Source organism: Triplophysa rosa, linkage group LG14 (assembly GCF_024868665.1).
Source record: "Triplophysa rosa linkage group LG14, Trosa_1v2, whole genome shotgun sequence".
Classification (NCBI taxonomy): Eukaryota; Metazoa; Chordata; class Actinopteri; order Cypriniformes; family Nemacheilidae; genus Triplophysa; species Triplophysa rosa.
Genome location: NC_079903.1, coordinates 11,262,695 through 11,281,010, shown reverse-complemented (window position 1 = coordinate 11,281,010; position 18,316 = coordinate 11,262,695). Strand labels below are relative to the sequence as shown.

The window sequence follows — 18,316 nt, the reverse complement described above, 5'->3', positions numbered from 1 at the left end:
GTATGTAAAGCTGCTTCACAACAATGAAAATTGTGGAAAGCACTATAAAATTGAATTGAATTGTTTGTACTGCAGTGCTAACGTGTTAAGATGGGCCAATCTGTAAAGTATGCATTATTGCACTCAGTAATATTTAGTCCTGAATGGTTGTTGATACAGTGAACATATTGGCAGTGAATTTGAAGTGGAATTAGAAAAAAGTTTTACTGAAAGAGATTAGTCATATTAGGGACATTTGTGGGAAAGCTACTGTGCTTTTAAATGTGGATTTTTAGATAAATTGTATAGGGCAAATACTACTAAACAGAGCACAGTCCACTATAGTTCTATAACTATAGTTCACAATTAGAATTTTTCTTGGGTTATAAGCTGCATTTTACCAATAATTATTTTACTAAATGTTTACTAAATACAACCGATAAAACAAAAAATACATTTATTTATAATTACTTGATTTACCACAGTTGAAATAACTGTGCAACAGTTTTGAAGCAAACTAAACACTAGCAACCCAAAAAGCTTAAACAAAATTTCAAAATGTGCATGTAAATGTGTACAATTCAGAAACAAAAAATATTTTCTCAAAGCTATTCGAGAACTTGCAGAAGTCCTTTGTCTTCTGCTTGCTGGGTGAAGTAAATCAAATTGAAGGTAGAGACCAGCACAAAAAGCTTGTTCACACAGGGCACATTCTTGAGTCCTTTTTTAAATGTTATAAACATTCCTATAGGCTATAAGTGTGCCAGACTGGCATCTTTGCCCATTGCCATGAATCTCACTCCTTTTCAGTGCTGATTTTTTTAACCTATGGTTAAAAGATGAAAAAAACAACTCTTGGTTAAAAAAATAAAACATGTCTCGAGATGCATTCCTTTAGCTCTGTTGGATTCTGCTCTCTATACTTTTGTACACTTCCTGTGTGAAATGCCTTTTTGTGTACTGTAATGCATACTTTTTTTAATTAAGTTGATTGAAAACAGACCTGACAAATTCTAATTTGCATTATGGTCCCAACCCCTGCAAACTCAATAACTCCAGGACTGAAGAGTTCATTTATACGCCTGAAAAGACTGAATGTGAATAATAATTTTTAATATAATAATAATATTATATTTCTGCCTGAATTATCATCTGATACTGTTCCAGCCTGATGGGAGCAGATTTGATCTGAATATGTCCTGTCCAGGACACGGGGGCAGAATTCCTCTTGGCGCGAGAGCTTGCCGGGGATGTGGCCAGTTGACATAGAGGCTTCACTCCTAACCATTCTAACTCAGCCAGGCAAATATTTTTCCAGGCTTGTGAGCAGAGGGGCATTAAAAACCATTCACACCCCAGCGTTTGAGACTGTACGATCTCAAAAAGAGGGAGGTGTGATTAAACAGGCTTTTGTTTAATTGAGCCAAAGGGGAAGAGGGCAGCAAAAAACCCTTTACCTCATAACTACAGAAGGATCAGCGGGTGGCTGGGTTGGTAGCTGACATAAGGTTTATGCTTGGGCCATAAATACAGGGCCATTTGCAGAACGTGCAACAGATCCATTGAGAACTTCAACCACTTTGTTGTGATACAATGGATGTTACTATCCAGCATCCCTGGTACCGTCGGCCTTGGTTCCTTGGCATCTATCCTTATAGGATTTATGATCAATATTTTGGTGAGCACCAACATGACAGTGAGCTTTTATCACCACTTTACTCCATGTTTTTCTATCGTCCTTATTTCTGGCGCTTCCCAAACTGGTTTGACAGCGGCATGTCAGAGGTGAGTTAAACAACTGGACTTCAAACTGCACAGCAACTACTTGAACTAGAAAAATTTGAAGCAATTGATATAGTATTTTTTTATAGGTGAGAATGGATAGAGATCACCTTGTTGTCAATCTGGACGTAAAGCATTTCTCTCCAGAGGAGCTGACAGTGAAGGTCAATGATGATTATGTTGAGATTCGTGGAAAACATGATGAACGTCAGGTAACAGACTCAACCTTCTCACTTTATTAACCATTTTGAATCTGTTTATGGTAGTTTTCACCCTACTAAACACACATGAGAAATGAATGTATAGGTTAAATATGATTAAAGGGACAGTTCACCCAAAAATCAAAATTCTGTCAATTGACTCACCCTTGAGTTGTTACAAATCTGTATATATTTTTTTGTTCTGATGAACACAGAGAAAGAAATTTGGAAGAATGCTTGTAACCAAACAGTTCTCGGCTACCATTGACTAGGAAAAACTACAACAATGGTTGGCAAAAGTGCTCCAGAACTGTTTTTTCCTACATTCTTTAAAATATCTTCTTTTGTGTAACAGAATAAAGAGATGTATGAAAAATGTATAAACATTCATAAAAATAATTTGTAAAAAAAGTGTTCCAAGGACACTCGAGGACAGAATGTTCATTTTTATGTGAACTTTTGCTTTAATTTACCGCAGTTAAAACAAACACCTTATTGTTTCTCTTTATTAGGATGACCGTGGAATTGTTGCACGGGAGTTTTACAGGAAGTATAAGATCCCTGCAGGTGTAGATCCAGGGGCCTTCACCTCCTCTCTGTCCTCTGATGGTGTGCTGACCGTCTGCGCACATCGCCACATGGATGCCATTGAGCGCAACATGCCCATCACCTGTGAAGAGAAGCCACCGGTTCAAAATTAAACCTGTCTATAGCTGCACCTCTGCTTCTTATCTCCAAACAACATCCGGCAACTTCCTCACCCGATGAACTAGGCATTAAATTAAATGCATCATTGTAACACAGCATAACCCAGAAATACTACAGAAATATGTCTGTCCAGCTTACATTGAATAATATCACGCATCAACACACCGAAAAAATGTTCTTTATGTCTTTAAATGCAGGTTTGGTTTGTTATATTTATGGCCTACAGTGGACAGTTGTATGTAATCATGTGGTTTGACTCGGATGACTAGATGCTTGTCATTTTGGCTTTAGGAGGAAACTGTAGTTTACATTAACAAGTTAAAATGGGATTGTGTGCAGCACTGGTCTCTGCATTTAAAGTTAATAAAACCCCATTTATATAAATGTGATATATGACTAATAGCTGCCATCGGTAATCTCTTATCTTAAATTGTGCCTTGTGAAGTATGCAATATAAGAAAGCAACACTGCTTTATCCAGTATTAGGCTATTTGATAGAGGGGACAAAAACCAATGGACTAAGTCAGCTGCATGTGCTTTGCTGATAATTGTTGCACTTATTGGACAGTAAAGGAAATCTCCAAACGTGTCAAAGCCAAGCTGTATTGTAAACTGTACATCTGTTTAGCAAAACAAATGTGCCTTGGTCAGTGGTGTAACAAGATGACAAAAAACACAATGACCAGTTTAAAATGATGTAATTTGAAAGTAGCATCTTTAGTCTGGTCTAAAGAACATAATTTGTCTTGTTTACTCCACTGTCATTCACAATGTGCTTTATTTTATTATATTTTCCACTCTATTTACAGCGACATGATACAATCAACAACACACACGAACAAATCGATATCATGAGAATTAGGCAGGCTCATATATGACAGTAGGCTATGTGATGAGAAATAAAATGACGCACATTTGTTATCACCAACATTAGACGTCTTTGGTTGACACCTTTCAAAACACTATGAAAACAAAAAGAGCAGTCATTTCAAAACGCATGCTGTATTAAAAGTAGGCTATAAAAATGCTCTTTTTCCTCATCAAAGTACCGCGAGAGCACTTGGACAGCACTGCTTTAGAATAGCTCTCGCGGTGCTTAGATGTCATATGCCGATCAGTCTGCGCAGCGCTGCGTGAACTCGAAGACTATGCATGCCCTTCTCCCTTTGAAGAGCAGAGCTCTTGATGTGTGTACTCTGTTTCCTAATGTGACCGTTTAAAATACACTTGGCGAAAGGCGCTAAAAACATCAACAACGTACTTTTCTCTTTCTCTGGATGTTTTGTATAGTGTCCCCTTCCCGAAGTGCCCCTCGTAGGGCGATATATCCCGTTTGGAAAGCACCTCAAGTCTCTGTTGTAGTTAAGTACAGTAGTTGGTGTTTACCGCTAGATGTCGCCATCTATCCGCGCTTCAGCTCTCACTTGCCTCTGTCTGACACAACGCTGCTTTTTCCGGTTGGACTCTGGATACGTGGCTGTGTTTCTTTCAATATTACGGGTACAGCCGTATGCCGCTGTCAGAACGGACCAAGTCATAATTTAGACATTTTCAGTTTTTGATACGACTGAAAATTGTCCGTTACTGAGGTCATTGACGGATCATCGTGTGAAAGGGGGCAGAAATGGTACGACTGTTTGTTTTGGGTGTTTACGTTAGCTAGCGGCTAGCATTATAGTTAATCACTCTTCTGATGAAAACTTTTTCCATATCAGGTGTTACTTTGAAATGTCTTGTTTGTCGTTTTTGTTTATAATGAATCACAAATTGTTGCTCGTTTTTAAATAAATGACAGTGCTATGCTGCTAAACGCTAGCCAGCGAAATGAAGTGTCAACAGATAAAGTGATTCGTGAACATTTTAATTGTGAGTTTCTGTATAACACAGCTATAGCAACTGTGCCCATCTTTAGATGTTGGTGGTCTATTCAACAAATGATCTACACATAGAATTTTATGATACAAATGTTGACGAAAGAAAATAAATTGTGTGGAAAATAATAAATAGAATTGGGAAGCTAACATCAACTATCGTTAGCTGACCGGTCAACTGCCAATCCTTGATCCCTTTTTTACATATGTTTGTTTAAATTAATTTGACAAAAATGTCTATCTTCATTGTATATTTTTAAACTATCATTTTTTGTCATTGCTGTATTGAGAATGTTACATTTTCAATGTTAATATTTTATAACATTGTTAGTTTTCCATATTTATGAAATCTCTGCAGGTGCTTTTAGCAGCGGCGGTGTGCACAAAGGCTGGTAAAGCCGTAGTGTCACGACAGTTTGTGGAGATGACTCGAACCCGTGTGGAGGGCCTGCTGGCCGCCTTTCCCAAACTCATGAACACAGGGAAACAGCACACTTTTGTGGAGACAGACAGTGTGCGCTACGTGTACCAACCCTTAGAAAAACTCTATATGGTCCTCATCACTACTAAAAACAGCAATATTCTGGAGGATTTGGAGACTCTGAGGCTTTTCTCCCGAGTGGTAAAAATTCATTTTTATGCGTAAAGTTTGCTTCTTTGAAGTATCCTGAATAAATGATCGGTCCGTGTCTGATTTCAGATCCCTGAGTATTGCCGTGTGCTGGAGGAGGCAGAGGTCTCAGAGCACTGTTTTGATCTCATATTTGCATTTGATGAGATCGTAGCCCTGGGCTACAGGGAGAACGTTAATCTGGCTCAGATTCGTACTTTTACTGAGATGGACTCGCATGAGGAGAAGGTTTTCCGGGCGGTTAGAGAGGTAAGGTATTTCATGAAACATCCATGGCAAAATTGCTCAAGGCTTGGGAGTTAAACAAACTCCGGCCCTCCTGATTTTTCTCGATCTTAAACTTCAAAAGACCAAAGAAGGTGAAGCGCGGGCCGAGATGAAACGCAGGGCTAAAGAGCTGCAGCGAGCAAGACAAGATGCTGAACGAGCAGGGAAGAAATCCCCAGGCTTTGGAGGGTTTGGAAGTTCAAGCATGAGCAGTGTCACGTCAGCAACCATCATCACAGACACGATAGAACCAGAGAAGCCTAAAGTGGCTGCTGCTCCAGTCAGGTAGGTGCTTTAACTGTGCAGGCCAAAGCAAAACATGAGCATACAGAAGTTAATCTGTTATGTGTTTTCTGTAGGCCGAGTGGTCCGAGTAAAGCGCTGAAGCTGGGTGCCAAAGGAAAAGAAGTGGATTTTTTTGTGGACAAATTGAAATCAGAAGGAGAAAATATCGTCACTTGCAGTGCAGGAAGGAAAGCATCAGATGCTTCTAAAGTCCTTCAGCCTCCAGTGAACATAGAGAGGTATTGCTTCCTGTTTACAGAGCGTGTGTCACGTGATGTCTAACTGTTTATATTGAATTCCGCAGCGTGACTACGCTGTGACACTTTACATGAAAAATTATTTTTGAATCCAGTTGAAAAAAATACTCGGATTCAAGCGTTTACATACTTCATTGTCTCTTATTGATATGAGCTTCATATCACATTTAGATCTTATACGACACCTTTCAATTGAAAATTTATTCGGCTCGACCTCAGTTGGATCTCTTAATGGAACAGTTCACCCAAAAAGAAGAAATTCTGTCTTCATTTAGTCACCATCGAGTTGTTCAAACTCTGTATAAATGTATTTGTTCTAATGAACACAGAGAAAGATACTTGGAAGAATGCTTATAACCAAACAGTTCTTGGCCACCATTGACTTCCATAGTAGGAAAAATTTGCTTTATAAATGGCTTTGTTCTGTTGAACACAAAACAAGATATTTTGAAGAATGTAGAAAAACAAACAGTTCTGGGGCACTTTTGACTACCATTGTCATTTTTTCTACTGTGGTAGTCAATGGTGGCCAATGGTGGTTAAAAGCATTCTTCCAATATCTTTCTCTGTGTTCATTAGAACAAAGACATTTATACAGATTTAGAACAACTTGAGGGTGCGTAAATTATGTCATAATTTTTTATTTTGGGGGGAATTGTCCCTTTATATAAACCCTTTGTTTATATGAACACTTTTGAGTCAATCCCATTACAAACAGACTATTTGGTTGTGAACATAACTACTGTTGTCTTATGAATATGAAAAACCTTTTGAATAATGTCATTTGTGTTCATTGGGGATTAGTGTACACCTGAGGGTGGAGGAGAAGATTTCTCTCACCTGTGGCCGGGATGGTGGACTGCAGAACATGGAAGTTCTGGGCATTATCACTCTGAAGGTCACGGATGAGAAAAACGGCCGCATTTCTATACTCATCAACAACAATGATAAAAAAGGAGCCCAGCTACAGGTGGGTGAGAAATAGTGATGCATTTAAAAATAGTTTATTTTGTGCAATAGCTGATTTAAATCTGTCGCAGTAAATTGCAAGTAGCTGTGAGATTTATGTGGTGGCCCATCCAGTATTTATACTGTCATAAATGTCATTCTGATATTGTTTTCTTTTTCTGTCCTCCAGACACACCCACATGTTGATAAAAAGCTGTTCACCACCGAGTCTATGATTGGTCTAAAAAACCAGGAGAAGTATTTCCCTCTCAACACTGATTTGGGAGTTCTCAAGTGGAGGTTACAAACCACAGATGACTCTCTGATTCCTTTAACCAGTGAGTTGTCATTTTCTGGTTCAATTATAATATTTTAAGTTCATAAACAGAAGATGTGTTCACATGTAACCTATGCAAATGTTTCCTCAGTTAACTGCTGGCCTTCAGAAAGTGGAACTGGCTGTGATGTCAATATTGAGTATGAGCTTCAGGACGAGGGGCTTGAACTCAATGACGTCATCATTAGTATTCCTGTGCCGTAAGTGCACTTTTAAATTATTTAACACGGCCTGTTTCTTTTTTTTTTGTGGCATCACATAAACAGACTGTTTGATCATGTGGTCTTGCAGGTCAGGAGTAGGTGCTCCTGTGATTGGTGATCTGGATGGCCAGTATAACCATGACAGCAGGAAAAACATCCTGGAATGGACATTGCCCATAATTGATGAGAAGAACAAGACCGGCAGCCTGGAGTTCAGTATAGCAGGCAAACCCAATGACTTCTTCCCAATCAATGTTTCTTTTGTCTCCAAGCGCAACTTTTGTGACATTCAGGTAAGTTAGGCAGTCTCTAGGCCTGTTGCCCCATTATTTGAGTAAACTGTGATGATCCAATTACATATTAATTGCAATTGCTTGTTTAACTGTTAATCATCAACAGTTAATAATCATTTTTGATCTGTTCTGTTTCTGCAGGTGGCCAAGGTTACATATGTGGAAGGAAACAATCCTGTTAAATTCTCCACCGAGACGTCATTTGTTGTGGACAAATATGAGATCCTGTAAATGTTTTCAGAAGGAAGAGGTTCGTTTCAGCCAGCCAGCGGAACGATTCAGAGGCCATGCTGTACATTAACAGAACTCTCAAAACTTCCTCGGAAACGTGTTGGAGTGTTTCTGTATTTCTGTTTGTCTGAGAAAGGTAAATAAGCTGGGTTTTATATCAACTGGAACTTCAATACTAAGTGCAGCTTGCACCTGCCAGCAAAGACAAAGGAGATTGAAATACAGCCTTGCACCTGTAGACATCAAGGTAAGATCAGTATCACATACTACAGCAGGTGTCCCAAACCATGAAACAAAAAATACAATAAAAACTGGATTCTTGCACAGTTCTTGTTGCATGATAAAAAAATTGTATTTATACGTTTCTGACATTTCTTTTCACTCCTCATGAATCAATTTGGCTCACTGGCCATTTGTTTTTTATCTCTAGGTTTTGGTGGTTCTTTATATTAGATAAAAACCTAATATTGTAGTACCACATGAATGTGTGTGTGTGATCATTAAATCAGCTGTGCTTGTGCAATGCTCTACCTGAAACTGACACTGCATTAAACATGCGGTCCATTTTCATTCATAACTAAATCTTTAAAACAGTCTCTGCTGCACAGCTGTTTATTATCATGAATATATCATTGTCTACATCAACAAGCACAAACAACGCTATATGCTTTTTAGTGTTTTTCGTTTTGTTGTATTTATGTAATCATTTATTTGAAATTATATAAACAATTATCGTTTTTCTGTTTTTGTAAGTAATGTAACAGATCATTCGTTTAAATGTTTTATTGCTTTACTTTTTCCTCACCTACAGCATTTGGGTAAAGACAAAAAATATTCTCTCTGGCTTTATGGATGTTATTAAGAACAGATTTATTTTTTGTATTTTCATGAGTAAAATACAGTTATCAGCGCACACTTAAAGATGATTATATTAGCAACTACAGAATGCCAAGGGGAAGCATACAACATTCCATTCTGCTGTAAAATACTTATGAAGACTTTAAATGAATAAAATAAGTTTAAGTAAGAGTTGTTTTCTGAGCTTGTCCTGTGTTTTTAATTGGAGAATCTGGGCTGCATAGGATTCAGAAAAGCTGTGGGTGTTTGGCCACCTGTGCATGGGTGATTCCTGCTATGGCAAGAATCACTGTTGTAACTACAGTTCATACTTATTAGAAATAGTACAAACAATAGATAAACAAACCTCTTTTCCTAAGCATTCACTGATGCCTCTGATAATGAGAAAGGTGTGCTGTTACTCTCCTATGTGATCAGATTTTCATCTGACAAGTGAAAAACAAATCCCATTGATTTATACAGGGATTTGGGGAACCCTAGTAACCACATTGTAACATGCTAAAACCTGTCATAAAACCTTAATAACCCCATAGCAACATGTTAAAACCACTCGGGGCCTAAATGTACTTATCTTTTTATGTGTATGCGAGGGTCAGCGTACACAGTGCATGTGCAGGTCTCACATGTGAATTTAATTTTTTTTGCAGCAATTACTTTATCCACCCAGGGTACGGTTGTCACCTGAGGCCCTCAGAACACCTTAGCAACCCCATAGCAACATGCAATAAACACTCAGAACATTAGCAACCCATTAACAACATGCTAAAAATTCTGTAGCCATCTTTAAGAATCAGCTGAAAACACATCTCTTCCGTCAACATCCGACCGATTAGTTCTGACTTCTGTTTCTTTTCTACTCTTTCTATCCTTAAAGGGGTCATATGGCACGAATACGTGTTTTTCTGTGTCTTTGGTGTGTTATAAGTTGCCCATGCATGTATTAGACACGTAAAATTGCAAAAATTAAAGTGTAGGAACAAAAGATGCATTCTATCTAAAAGCAAATGCTCACCCAGACCTGCCTGAAACGCCACGTGTAACCACACCCCCACAAATCTACATCAGTTCGTGGTATGATTTGACTAAGACCACCCAAATGTATACGCAAGCAAGGTGGGCGTACCTGTCAGTACAACTGCTTTGGAACCTGATGTTCCAAATATGGTAAGAGGCGTTACATTTCTGTCACACGCTTGCAGTATTCGACCAATCACTACGCACTGGTTAACTGGCCAATCATAGCACACCTCGATTTTCGATGAGTTTTGTAAAAAATCTGCAAAATGGAGATACAAAGATGCACGGTATGTGGAAAATACAGCGTTTTTGAACCTTAAAGCCACAATATGGAACATTTGGACCATTAGATGGCGCACTTTCGAAACAACAGAAGGCGAAGCTACATGACGTATTGTAGGAGAGTGGAGTTTTCACCATCCAGAGGAGTGAAACGTGGAATGTAATGCTAAGTTATCCCGCGACTGATATTGGACTTTGTCAATTGATTTGGTAGCGAAATGCTACACAGTTTTACGTGTTTAAAACAGTCATACATCGTCGTTTAAAAAGTAAATTTGAACGAACCCACAGTATTTACAAGTAACGTTACTGGGTACATATTTTTGTGCAACATATACTGTATTTCATAGGGTAACTGCATTCATAACTATTCAAATAATCGGTGCATGAGTATTTCGTGTACAGTAAACAAATTTTTGCTTACCTGTCTATTAAAACACACGAGAGCGGAGTCTCTGTCAAGACCAAGTTGGTCGCGAAGCTCTCTCCATGTAGAAAACGCCACGCCGATATTAATCCTTGTTTTATTTCTTCGTTTGTCCATAAGCATTTGCGTGTTGCCGTAGTTTCTATAACCGGAAACTGAGGGTAGTGCGGAGCAGCGGATATTAACTTTAAGTCACAGATTTGCGACAAATACAAGGCAGACAACGGACGGGCCATTATTTTAAATAGGAATTTCTCTGGATTTGCACATTCTTGGGAACATTTGAGATAATGAAAGTACACAACTGTATGAAATATATCACACTGTGCAAGTGATTTTTGGATATTTCATAACAAAATTCTTCCATATTGTGGCTTTAAATCGTGTACACATTGCATTACATCTAAAACAAACAATAATATTCATTTTAGCCGTGTCATATGACCCCTTTAAAAAAATCCTTTGCTTTGTATACTGTGGTAGGCTATACAGTATGAGACCAGTTTTTACTGCACTTACGCTTTTTCTTGTCCTTATGTTGTTCCAATCGCTTCTATTGTTTACCTCATTTGTAAGTCGCTTTGGATAAAAGCGTCTGCTAAATGACTAAATGTTAGCAACCCCATAGCAACACCTCAGAAACCACTCAAAACCTAGAGTTTTACACTAGCAAGAAGCACTCTTTTTCAAAAAATGTCAAACTGTAGCTCTTGTTGTTGGTTGATTGTTGTGTTTCTCCTGGAATAGTAAGTATTATCTTATAATGATCATTTTAAACACCAACACAGCCTATCTAGATCTGACATTCTGATGTTGTCTAATCCATGAGGACCAATTGTGGGGCAGGGCTGACAAAACATAACAGTTGATTTGTAAACTTGATATAAAGACTGAAGGGTGTAGGCTGCCCAGTTGGGGACTGACCTAATTTCCTCTCTGATCGCTCACAGTGAGGTGAAGCCTGGGGGGAGTTTGTGGAGGAGTGATGCGTGGCCGGTGATTGTGATGGCGAAGGAAGTTAAACAGATGCTTGTACACACCACAAGAGCGTCTGAAAAAGAGATTGTAGATCCCGCACAATCAGGCATTGCAGTAGGTGACCACATGGCTCCCTTGAGTAAAGGGGTGGGGTGGCCCTATTTGAGGTCGAGGAAAAAGGGGAGGGGTGTTAATGACCCTTACCCTGTCATAAAAGAGGGCGGGTTTTTCTTATGGATGAATGAACAAACAGACAAGTACTGAGCCAGGCTTTGTTAAGGGTCACATGAAAAAGTTTTAAGAGGCCAGAGAGCGTAGCATGGGCTGAGAGCTTACATGGTCACCAGGGCTTTTGATATCAAGAGTCGAGAGAACAATATTTTAATTATTTACAAAGTTTTAAGAGTTAATGATTTGTGAGTGCTGGTGTTTATGAAGGTGGCCATTCATATTCAGGTTGGCTGAAGAGGAATACGACATGTGCTGAACGCTTTGGATCCCATCTGTACACGGGAAGCCTCCACCGGCCTGGATTCTGATATGATGCTTAAGAAAGTCCGATTTCAGGCAAGTTTCTTTCTGTTTCTGAGACTGAACCGTGTGATGTCAATAAAGTCACACATGATTTTGGATTCATGTAGTTTCTTCAGAAATTTGTGGTGTCACATTTATTTTTGGGCTGCATTTGGAAGTCACTTTTAAAACGCTTACAGTACCTTTAAGGTATCATTTTTTTATCTTTATGTGTGGTTCGCTCGAACTCATGACCTTTGCTCCACCATCTGAGCTACAGTAACACTGAAAAGACAAGAATCTGATTTATTGGTTTTGGGGCTTTGAGGTGTTGACTACATAATGACATTCTTACAGATCACATGAAAGCCTTCCCGCAGTAAAAGCGAGAGTTCATTTCTTCCCCACCTGTCTTAGCTCCTCCAGCTGCCCCGATGAATCCCAGCAGTGCTGACAGGGCTTTAACATCACCTGCAAGAGGAAATTACATGCATTCTGAGTGAACGTGAGGAATTTCTATTGCAGGACCCATCAAACAAAACAAACAGCAGTCTGACTTGTAGCAGCTCAGTGCCTTTGTTCAAGACTTTTCACAGTCGTGTGTAATATTAGGAATGAGAAAGGAATATTTGCTTGCAGCTTTTCTTCAAAATGCATTACTAGCATGTCTGTTTCAAGTCAATTTGCATAAAGATGATTCTGTGATAAGAAATAAGTGAAGTTAATCTGTTTTATGACTTTTATTTGAATCAGTCACTAGAGGGCGCTGTTGCAGCATCAATCACACGGTTGTATGTATTTTCATAGCGTTTGTTTGGGGAAATATATCTTTCAAAAAGTTCCCTCACCTGAGGCAACGCGTATCTTATTTCACTCAGTCTTGACTAATTAAACACAATCCACAGTCTAGGATGAAACCCAAACCGCGCATTTTGTGTGTTGTTTATTATTAACTTCATAAGCAAAGCTCAGATCCCTCAAAGCTAATTCATTGCAATCGAGCTCGTGTGAAGTTTCGTTTTTTTCTGTTGTTTAGAGCAAACATAACCAGAGGGAACGTGCTGATTTTTGTTTTTAATTGTAAAAATATATTTTGTAGCTCAGATTATTTTTTACGTATTCTCTTTAGGCCTTTATATGTAGTTATTTCGTCACAGATGCCATTTGCATACATGGCTGTCTATTTACGTAATTGACATGTACAAACAGGCATTAATAAGGGTCGTTTTATGTACATCAAACTTTCTTTTGAAACTTAGTTAGGTTCTGAGGAACAACAACTGAGGCTTGATGGATCTTCTTTATTGCACATCTATTTTCTTCACATGTGTGAATGTGATGCAACATCATTAGTTCACAGAGGAAATCAGGCATTTTGAAGAGAAGAGGCCCATTGACAACATTCTTGTAAAATCTGTGTATTATTTGTATTATTTAACTTCAAATCGACAAAGAAACAATCAAAAGCCCCGTTTTAAACGATTCCCATAACCTTAAAACATCAAGTTCATTTTGGCTGGCTTAGAGCCAACAGACCACTCAACATGCCCCTCCTAGAAAGAGAGGGCATGAATTATTCTGAGAGTCAACACACAATACCAGTGAGAGAAGAAAAAAAAGAAATCGGAGACAAAAATGCATTTGTGACTTTAACAGACCAGTGACAAATTTAGGATGTTTAGCAGACTTCGACTAGAAAATGAGTGAAGAAAGTTAAGATATTTCTGTCCTGTTGGAGGGAAGCACTTGATCCCAATTGCCTGCTTTCCTCTAGTGTAGCGCCAGGAAGAGTCAAGACTGACACAAGACTAAACAGTGACAACAGCAGGACTGACCTGAGGTCTCCAATGCGCTGGCATCTTCCCAAGAGACCCTCAAACAGAGCACTGAGGTGGCAAATGCCTCTTGCCCATCTGCATCAGTGAGTTTTCGCATATTCGAAATGGACTTACTTCTGCAGCAGGGGTCTCTGCAAGGTTACCGAACAAACCAGGATTTCTTTGACTGAAAGAATGAGCGTCTTGTGTCAGGCTAGGAGTGGTTGACAGCTCGGGAAGGCAAAAATTGTGAGGGGGAGAGAGACTGTGTTTGTGTCCCGGGTGTTTTTGTCTCTGTTAGTTAGGACTGAACGTGTGCAGGGCACAACCTCACAGTTACTGGAGTGACAGCACAGCATCTCGCTAACACCCAAGTTGGAAGCCGCCCAACTTGATAATGTTTTGTTTTTGAGGGGGCATGTGTTTACCTGCAGAGGGTCTTGTTTCAGAGAAGCACGTACGGGTAAGTGTGCTGAAGATATGTTTTTGTGACCTTGGTTTGAAGGTTGAATTTAACCCATAGCTTTAGAATAACAGCATGCTGAAAACATTTGTGTAGTTTTTGTAATATTGGTTTTGTGGATTTGTCAGAGGGTGGATAGAGGGAACTTGTGTCCATCTGAGAAAAGTGTAGTTGTAACATATTATAATTGGGCCAATCAATCTAATGAAACAAATGATAACAAATAATTTGCTGATTCTTTGGAATAATTTCTGTGTTATTTTCTGCATCTGAGAACTTTACTAAAATTATAATAATGTTATAATTTAAATCAATAATTAAAGACATACTGTATTTTTTATATATTAATATTTTCTTAATATATGTTTTAATTCATAAATATTTAATATAAAATAATTAAAGTACAATAAAATTGGCTGCACAAGTCATTTCAACTTTTACATTTGAATTTTTTTACACTATTTCAACCCATCAAAATAAATATTTTATCTTATATTTATGTTACAGGAGCAACTCCCTACTCATAATTTTTAATAATGAATTGAAATGGCGTGTAAAGCTTATTTGATTGTACTTTTTTGCCATTTTTTTCAGTGTACCATTGAAATACTTATTAATATAATATTAAGAGTTATCAGTAATAATAGTACAAATAATGCAATTTAAATTATAATCAATTTTCCCACATTACAGTAATTTTGAAAGATTCATGGTTGTGTCGTGACAATGGGATCCTTCATTTGCTTTATGGAAAATATAGTTTCTTTTAATGTTGGAGTGAAATGGCCAGTACAAATACAAAAATCTCCAGTTCCAGTTGAATCAGTGGTGCCCAAACATATCTTGTTATTTTTACAGAACGTAACATTCTGCAGCCAGTTTAAATATGGGAGATTATCAGTGCTCTTGGAATGATGTTTGACTTAGCAGATATGAGTCCTCACTTATATGCCTTCCAGCCCGTCTAAATGATCTGTGTCCTTCTATCAGAGCTGGAGACACAACATACACCCAACATTGTGAGAGATTTATGGCTTTGGGGGAAGCAGAAATGGCTAGAAAACAAGAAGGTAACCAGGTCTGTGCACTGTTTGGGTGGGATATAGAGAGAGCAAGCTCAGCGCAGCAAACTGTAGTTGCCACGTTAATAACTCCCACCCCAATACAGAGCGGTCCATTGAGCCTAAAGAAATGCAGGGGGAGTGAGAGGGGCTTTCCGTGCAAACTTGGGAGAACTTTGGAGGGTCAGTGGTGAGTAAAAAATGCTCCACTGATTTTGGTTATGATAATCGACCCTCTGTTTTCCAGGTAATCTGTGTTCCAAAAGAAATGTGATTTGGACTGAAATCACACAGGCCCTGCCAATGAGCGTGTGGAACATTTGAGAGAACAAGATATGTTGTTGGAATTCATTTGCTTGAAAGACACAGACATGTTTATTGCTTGAAAGTGAGCATTTCTATTACAGTTGTGGAAATTGCTTAATATTTTGATGCATTTTACAGTCATGAATAATTCTTCAAATAGCTTGTTTAGGAAAGACGTGCAATTTCGTTTCTAAAAAACGTTGTCTATTACTATTATTGGTAAATTCTCATTCTTTTCATTTGAATCCATTTTAAATTGCAAGAAGAATGAGAATGCATGTTGGAGTTTCCCAGACAGATGTGTGTGGTCTTGCAACATTTGCTCTTCATAGAGCCAGCGTCCAGCATCTCCAAGCTTTCAGATTTATCCCACTTCCCACTATCTCTCTGTCTAAAAGATCCTCCAGACACTTTAACACATTTTCCTGAGCATCATTACTCACTGTTAACACCCCTGAACTCATCAGCTCTGCTTGGAATGTAACTCGGGTCCAAAGCTTTGGGATTTGAAAGCTCTCGTGCTAATGGAACTGAGGTCATCTCGCTGCCGGACAAATGAAATTGTTATCAGATCTGCGTTATGTCTGAGTCTTGTTGGCTCCAGCAGCCATCAATAGTTGGAGACAGCAGGAGTTTGGCTAAATTGAGTAAGCAATGATGTCATCCTTCTTGGATCGTGTCCTGTACACTGCCGAGCTCACGCTGTGAGTTAAAGACCAAAATAGTGATTATCATCATGAAGATAATGTTCAGACTCAGGCCGAGACTGAGAAACAGGGTAAGACAAAAGAAGAGATGGTCCACCAATAGCAGCGGAGGAAGGAAGTTGTTGACTGTTTCCATTAGGCGAGGAGATTTCCAAAGCTGCTTCCTTTGGGTACACCTCCTCCTGTTTAGTAAGCCCTCCTTTATGCCGTAATTCTCTCCCTGGGAAGAACTTTACCTCCTTCATACTCATACACACCCTTGAAAATCTCTCATAGACATTAAGATGCACATATTGTGAATCCTGCTGCTGTTCTCATGTCTGGAGAAATGTGGAGGGTAGGAACTTGAGTCAGGGGAGAGTCTGGGACACTTGATTTTGTGGTATAGCTTTTAATTGCACGGTGAAAGAGAGATTTTTTCCGGCGTTTGAGTCCTTGTTGTATGTGTGAACTACTTTCTGCCACTTTCCAGCTTGCTTTGAGATTCTCTTTTTAATGGATATTCTAAAAATTTAAGAGGATTGCCAAAGGGCCCTGGCTGAGGACATTGGCAATGCCCGGCACAATCGAGCGAGGATTTGACAATAATATAGTCGCATACATTTCTTTCTGATCTACTCATGGACTGTAGATGTATACAGAGGATAGAAGAGCAAGGCAGAAGCTTTTTTTTATTTGGTTGCATCAGACATTGAAGTCTTTGAAAAGATGGCTTTGGAGCTTCTGTTCAGAAGATACAAGCATGTGTGTGGACATGGGGCTCTTCTCAAACAATGACAGTGTGCGTGTGGTGCTGCCTTCATGGCACGAGACAAAATCAACATATAGAGGTAAAGCAATATTAATATAGATAAAAACAAATCTAATATATTAATATTATATTTCTGATATATTTCATTTTTTTATGAACCTCAATTAATCTGTCAACATCATCATGTTCCACATCAACTTGTGGGAAACCAAACAATTCTGGGATACCAGTGACTACCATAGTAGTTTTTTATGCTTTGGTAATAAACAGTGCTCCTGAGCTGTTTGGTTATAACCATTCTTCCACTTTAGAAGAATGTGGTTTACTTTAAAACCCATGCTGATCAGTTTTGTCTTGATTCTTCTATAGTCCACCAGCTAGACCAGCAACAAACTACCATTTACCAGCATAAACCAGTCTGGTTTCCAAAACTCTCCATTGAACCAACAGACAAACCTACAGTACCCGTTCTCATCGATCTGCGTATAAATAACACAGCGCGTGTTATTTATACTTAATTGAAGAGAATGGGTTTGACAAACAGCCCAAATATAAAAATTATGAACTATGTTTGGCCAGTTTGTTTAGTTAACTTCGTTAAACATTACATACACACGTTAAATGTGTATCAGGCATGACCTGCTGTGTCTATAAATGTGTAGTGCGGGTCCTGTGGTCCTCAGTGGAGGAGAGCCAGGCCCCTTCTGCACTCCTCTGCTGGGATTAGGCACGTTGAAAAGAGCTCTTTGTGCCGGCCGGCGCTGGAATGCCTGTCGAGCTCAGAGTCTTTAGGAAACAAACAGTCAAAGTCAACGGAACATTTGAGCAAGTGCCTGTTGGAATATTGTGTTCACCGTGAGCCCCTGCTCTGTGTAGCCCCCTCAACATGGAGGACCAGAGAGAGAGTGACTCAATAGCGGCGTCTGAGCCAGGAAGATATTAGTCAGGCTTTCCTTGCGCCCCTGATGCATTATTTAACCAAAAAGCAACATGCTTCAAAAGACTTCACATTCCATGCTTTGAAAGGTTGTGTGCGGGATTATGAAGCAAACCCTTCATAGATACATTTTATAGATAGATGCAGAGTGTTTTACCTCACGTGAACTTTTCCTTGCACATTGTAAGCATTGTTGCTCAATAAAAT

General features: G+C 38.9%; 3 protein-coding genes across 13 annotated transcripts in view; all 3 read left to right on the top strand.

Annotated features, from left to right (window-relative positions):
* Window positions 1-1,572: 1,572 nt before the first annotated feature.
* Window positions 1,573-3,037, top strand: cryaba (crystallin, alpha B, a). Its single transcript, XM_057351671.1, has 3 exons — window positions 1,573-1,764; window positions 1,851-1,973; window positions 2,474-3,037. Exons 1-3 carry the CDS (start codon window positions 1,573-1,575, stop codon window positions 2,660-2,662), a joined length of 504 nt encoding a protein of 167 aa, XP_057207654.1. The 3' UTR covers window positions 2,663-3,037.
* Window positions 3,038-4,105: 1,068 nt separating this feature from the next.
* On the top strand, window positions 4,106-9,021 carry arcn1b (archain 1b). Its single transcript, XM_057351134.1, has 10 exons — window positions 4,106-4,296; window positions 4,899-5,162; window positions 5,241-5,420; window positions 5,521-5,723; window positions 5,798-5,962; window positions 6,785-6,950; window positions 7,119-7,266; window positions 7,357-7,465; window positions 7,557-7,761; window positions 7,903-9,021. The coding sequence occupies exons 1-10, from the start codon at window positions 4,294-4,296 to the stop codon at window positions 7,990-7,992; spliced, it is 1,533 nt and encodes a 510-aa protein (XP_057207117.1). The 5' UTR covers window positions 4,106-4,293; the 3' UTR covers window positions 7,993-9,021.
* A 5,101-nt stretch (window positions 9,022-14,122) lies between these two features.
* phldb1b (pleckstrin homology-like domain, family B, member 1b) overlaps window positions 14,123-18,316 on the top strand; it is a 55,064-nt gene continuing 50,870 nt past the window's right edge. For 4 of the 11 annotated variants that reach the window (XM_057350932.1, XM_057350921.1, XM_057350923.1 and 1 more), the window contains exon 1: window positions 14,125-14,347. In XM_057350932.1, coding sequence (XP_057206915.1) covers window positions 14,303-14,347 — 45 coding nt within the window. In that variant the 5' untranslated portion in view covers window positions 14,125-14,302. Of the gene's footprint in view, window positions 14,348-18,316 lie in introns of all 11 variants that reach the window. The other 7 variants (XM_057350924.1, XM_057350931.1, XM_057350919.1 and 4 more) reach the window with 4 other exon arrangements.

Bases quoted from the DNA above. Each gene is read 5' to 3' on its own strand.
- cryaba (XM_057351671.1), top strand. From the start codon at position 1,573: ATGGATGTTACTATCCAGCATCCCTGGTACCGTCGGCCTTGGTTCCTT. The intron at 1,765-1,850 runs GTGAGTTAAACA...ATTTTTTTATAG, and splicing joins TTGACAGCGGCATGTCAGAG to GTGAGAATGGATAGAGATCA. The intron at 1,974-2,473 runs GTAACAGACTCA...TCTCTTTATTAG, and splicing joins GAAAACATGATGAACGTCAG to GATGACCGTGGAATTGTTGC.
- arcn1b (XM_057351134.1), top strand. The intron at 7,267-7,356 runs GTGAGTTGTCAT...ATGTTTCCTCAG, and splicing joins CTCTCTGATTCCTTTAACCA to TTAACTGCTGGCCTTCAGAA. The intron at 7,466-7,556 runs GTAAGTGCACTT...GTGGTCTTGCAG, and splicing joins ATCATTAGTATTCCTGTGCC to GTCAGGAGTAGGTGCTCCTG.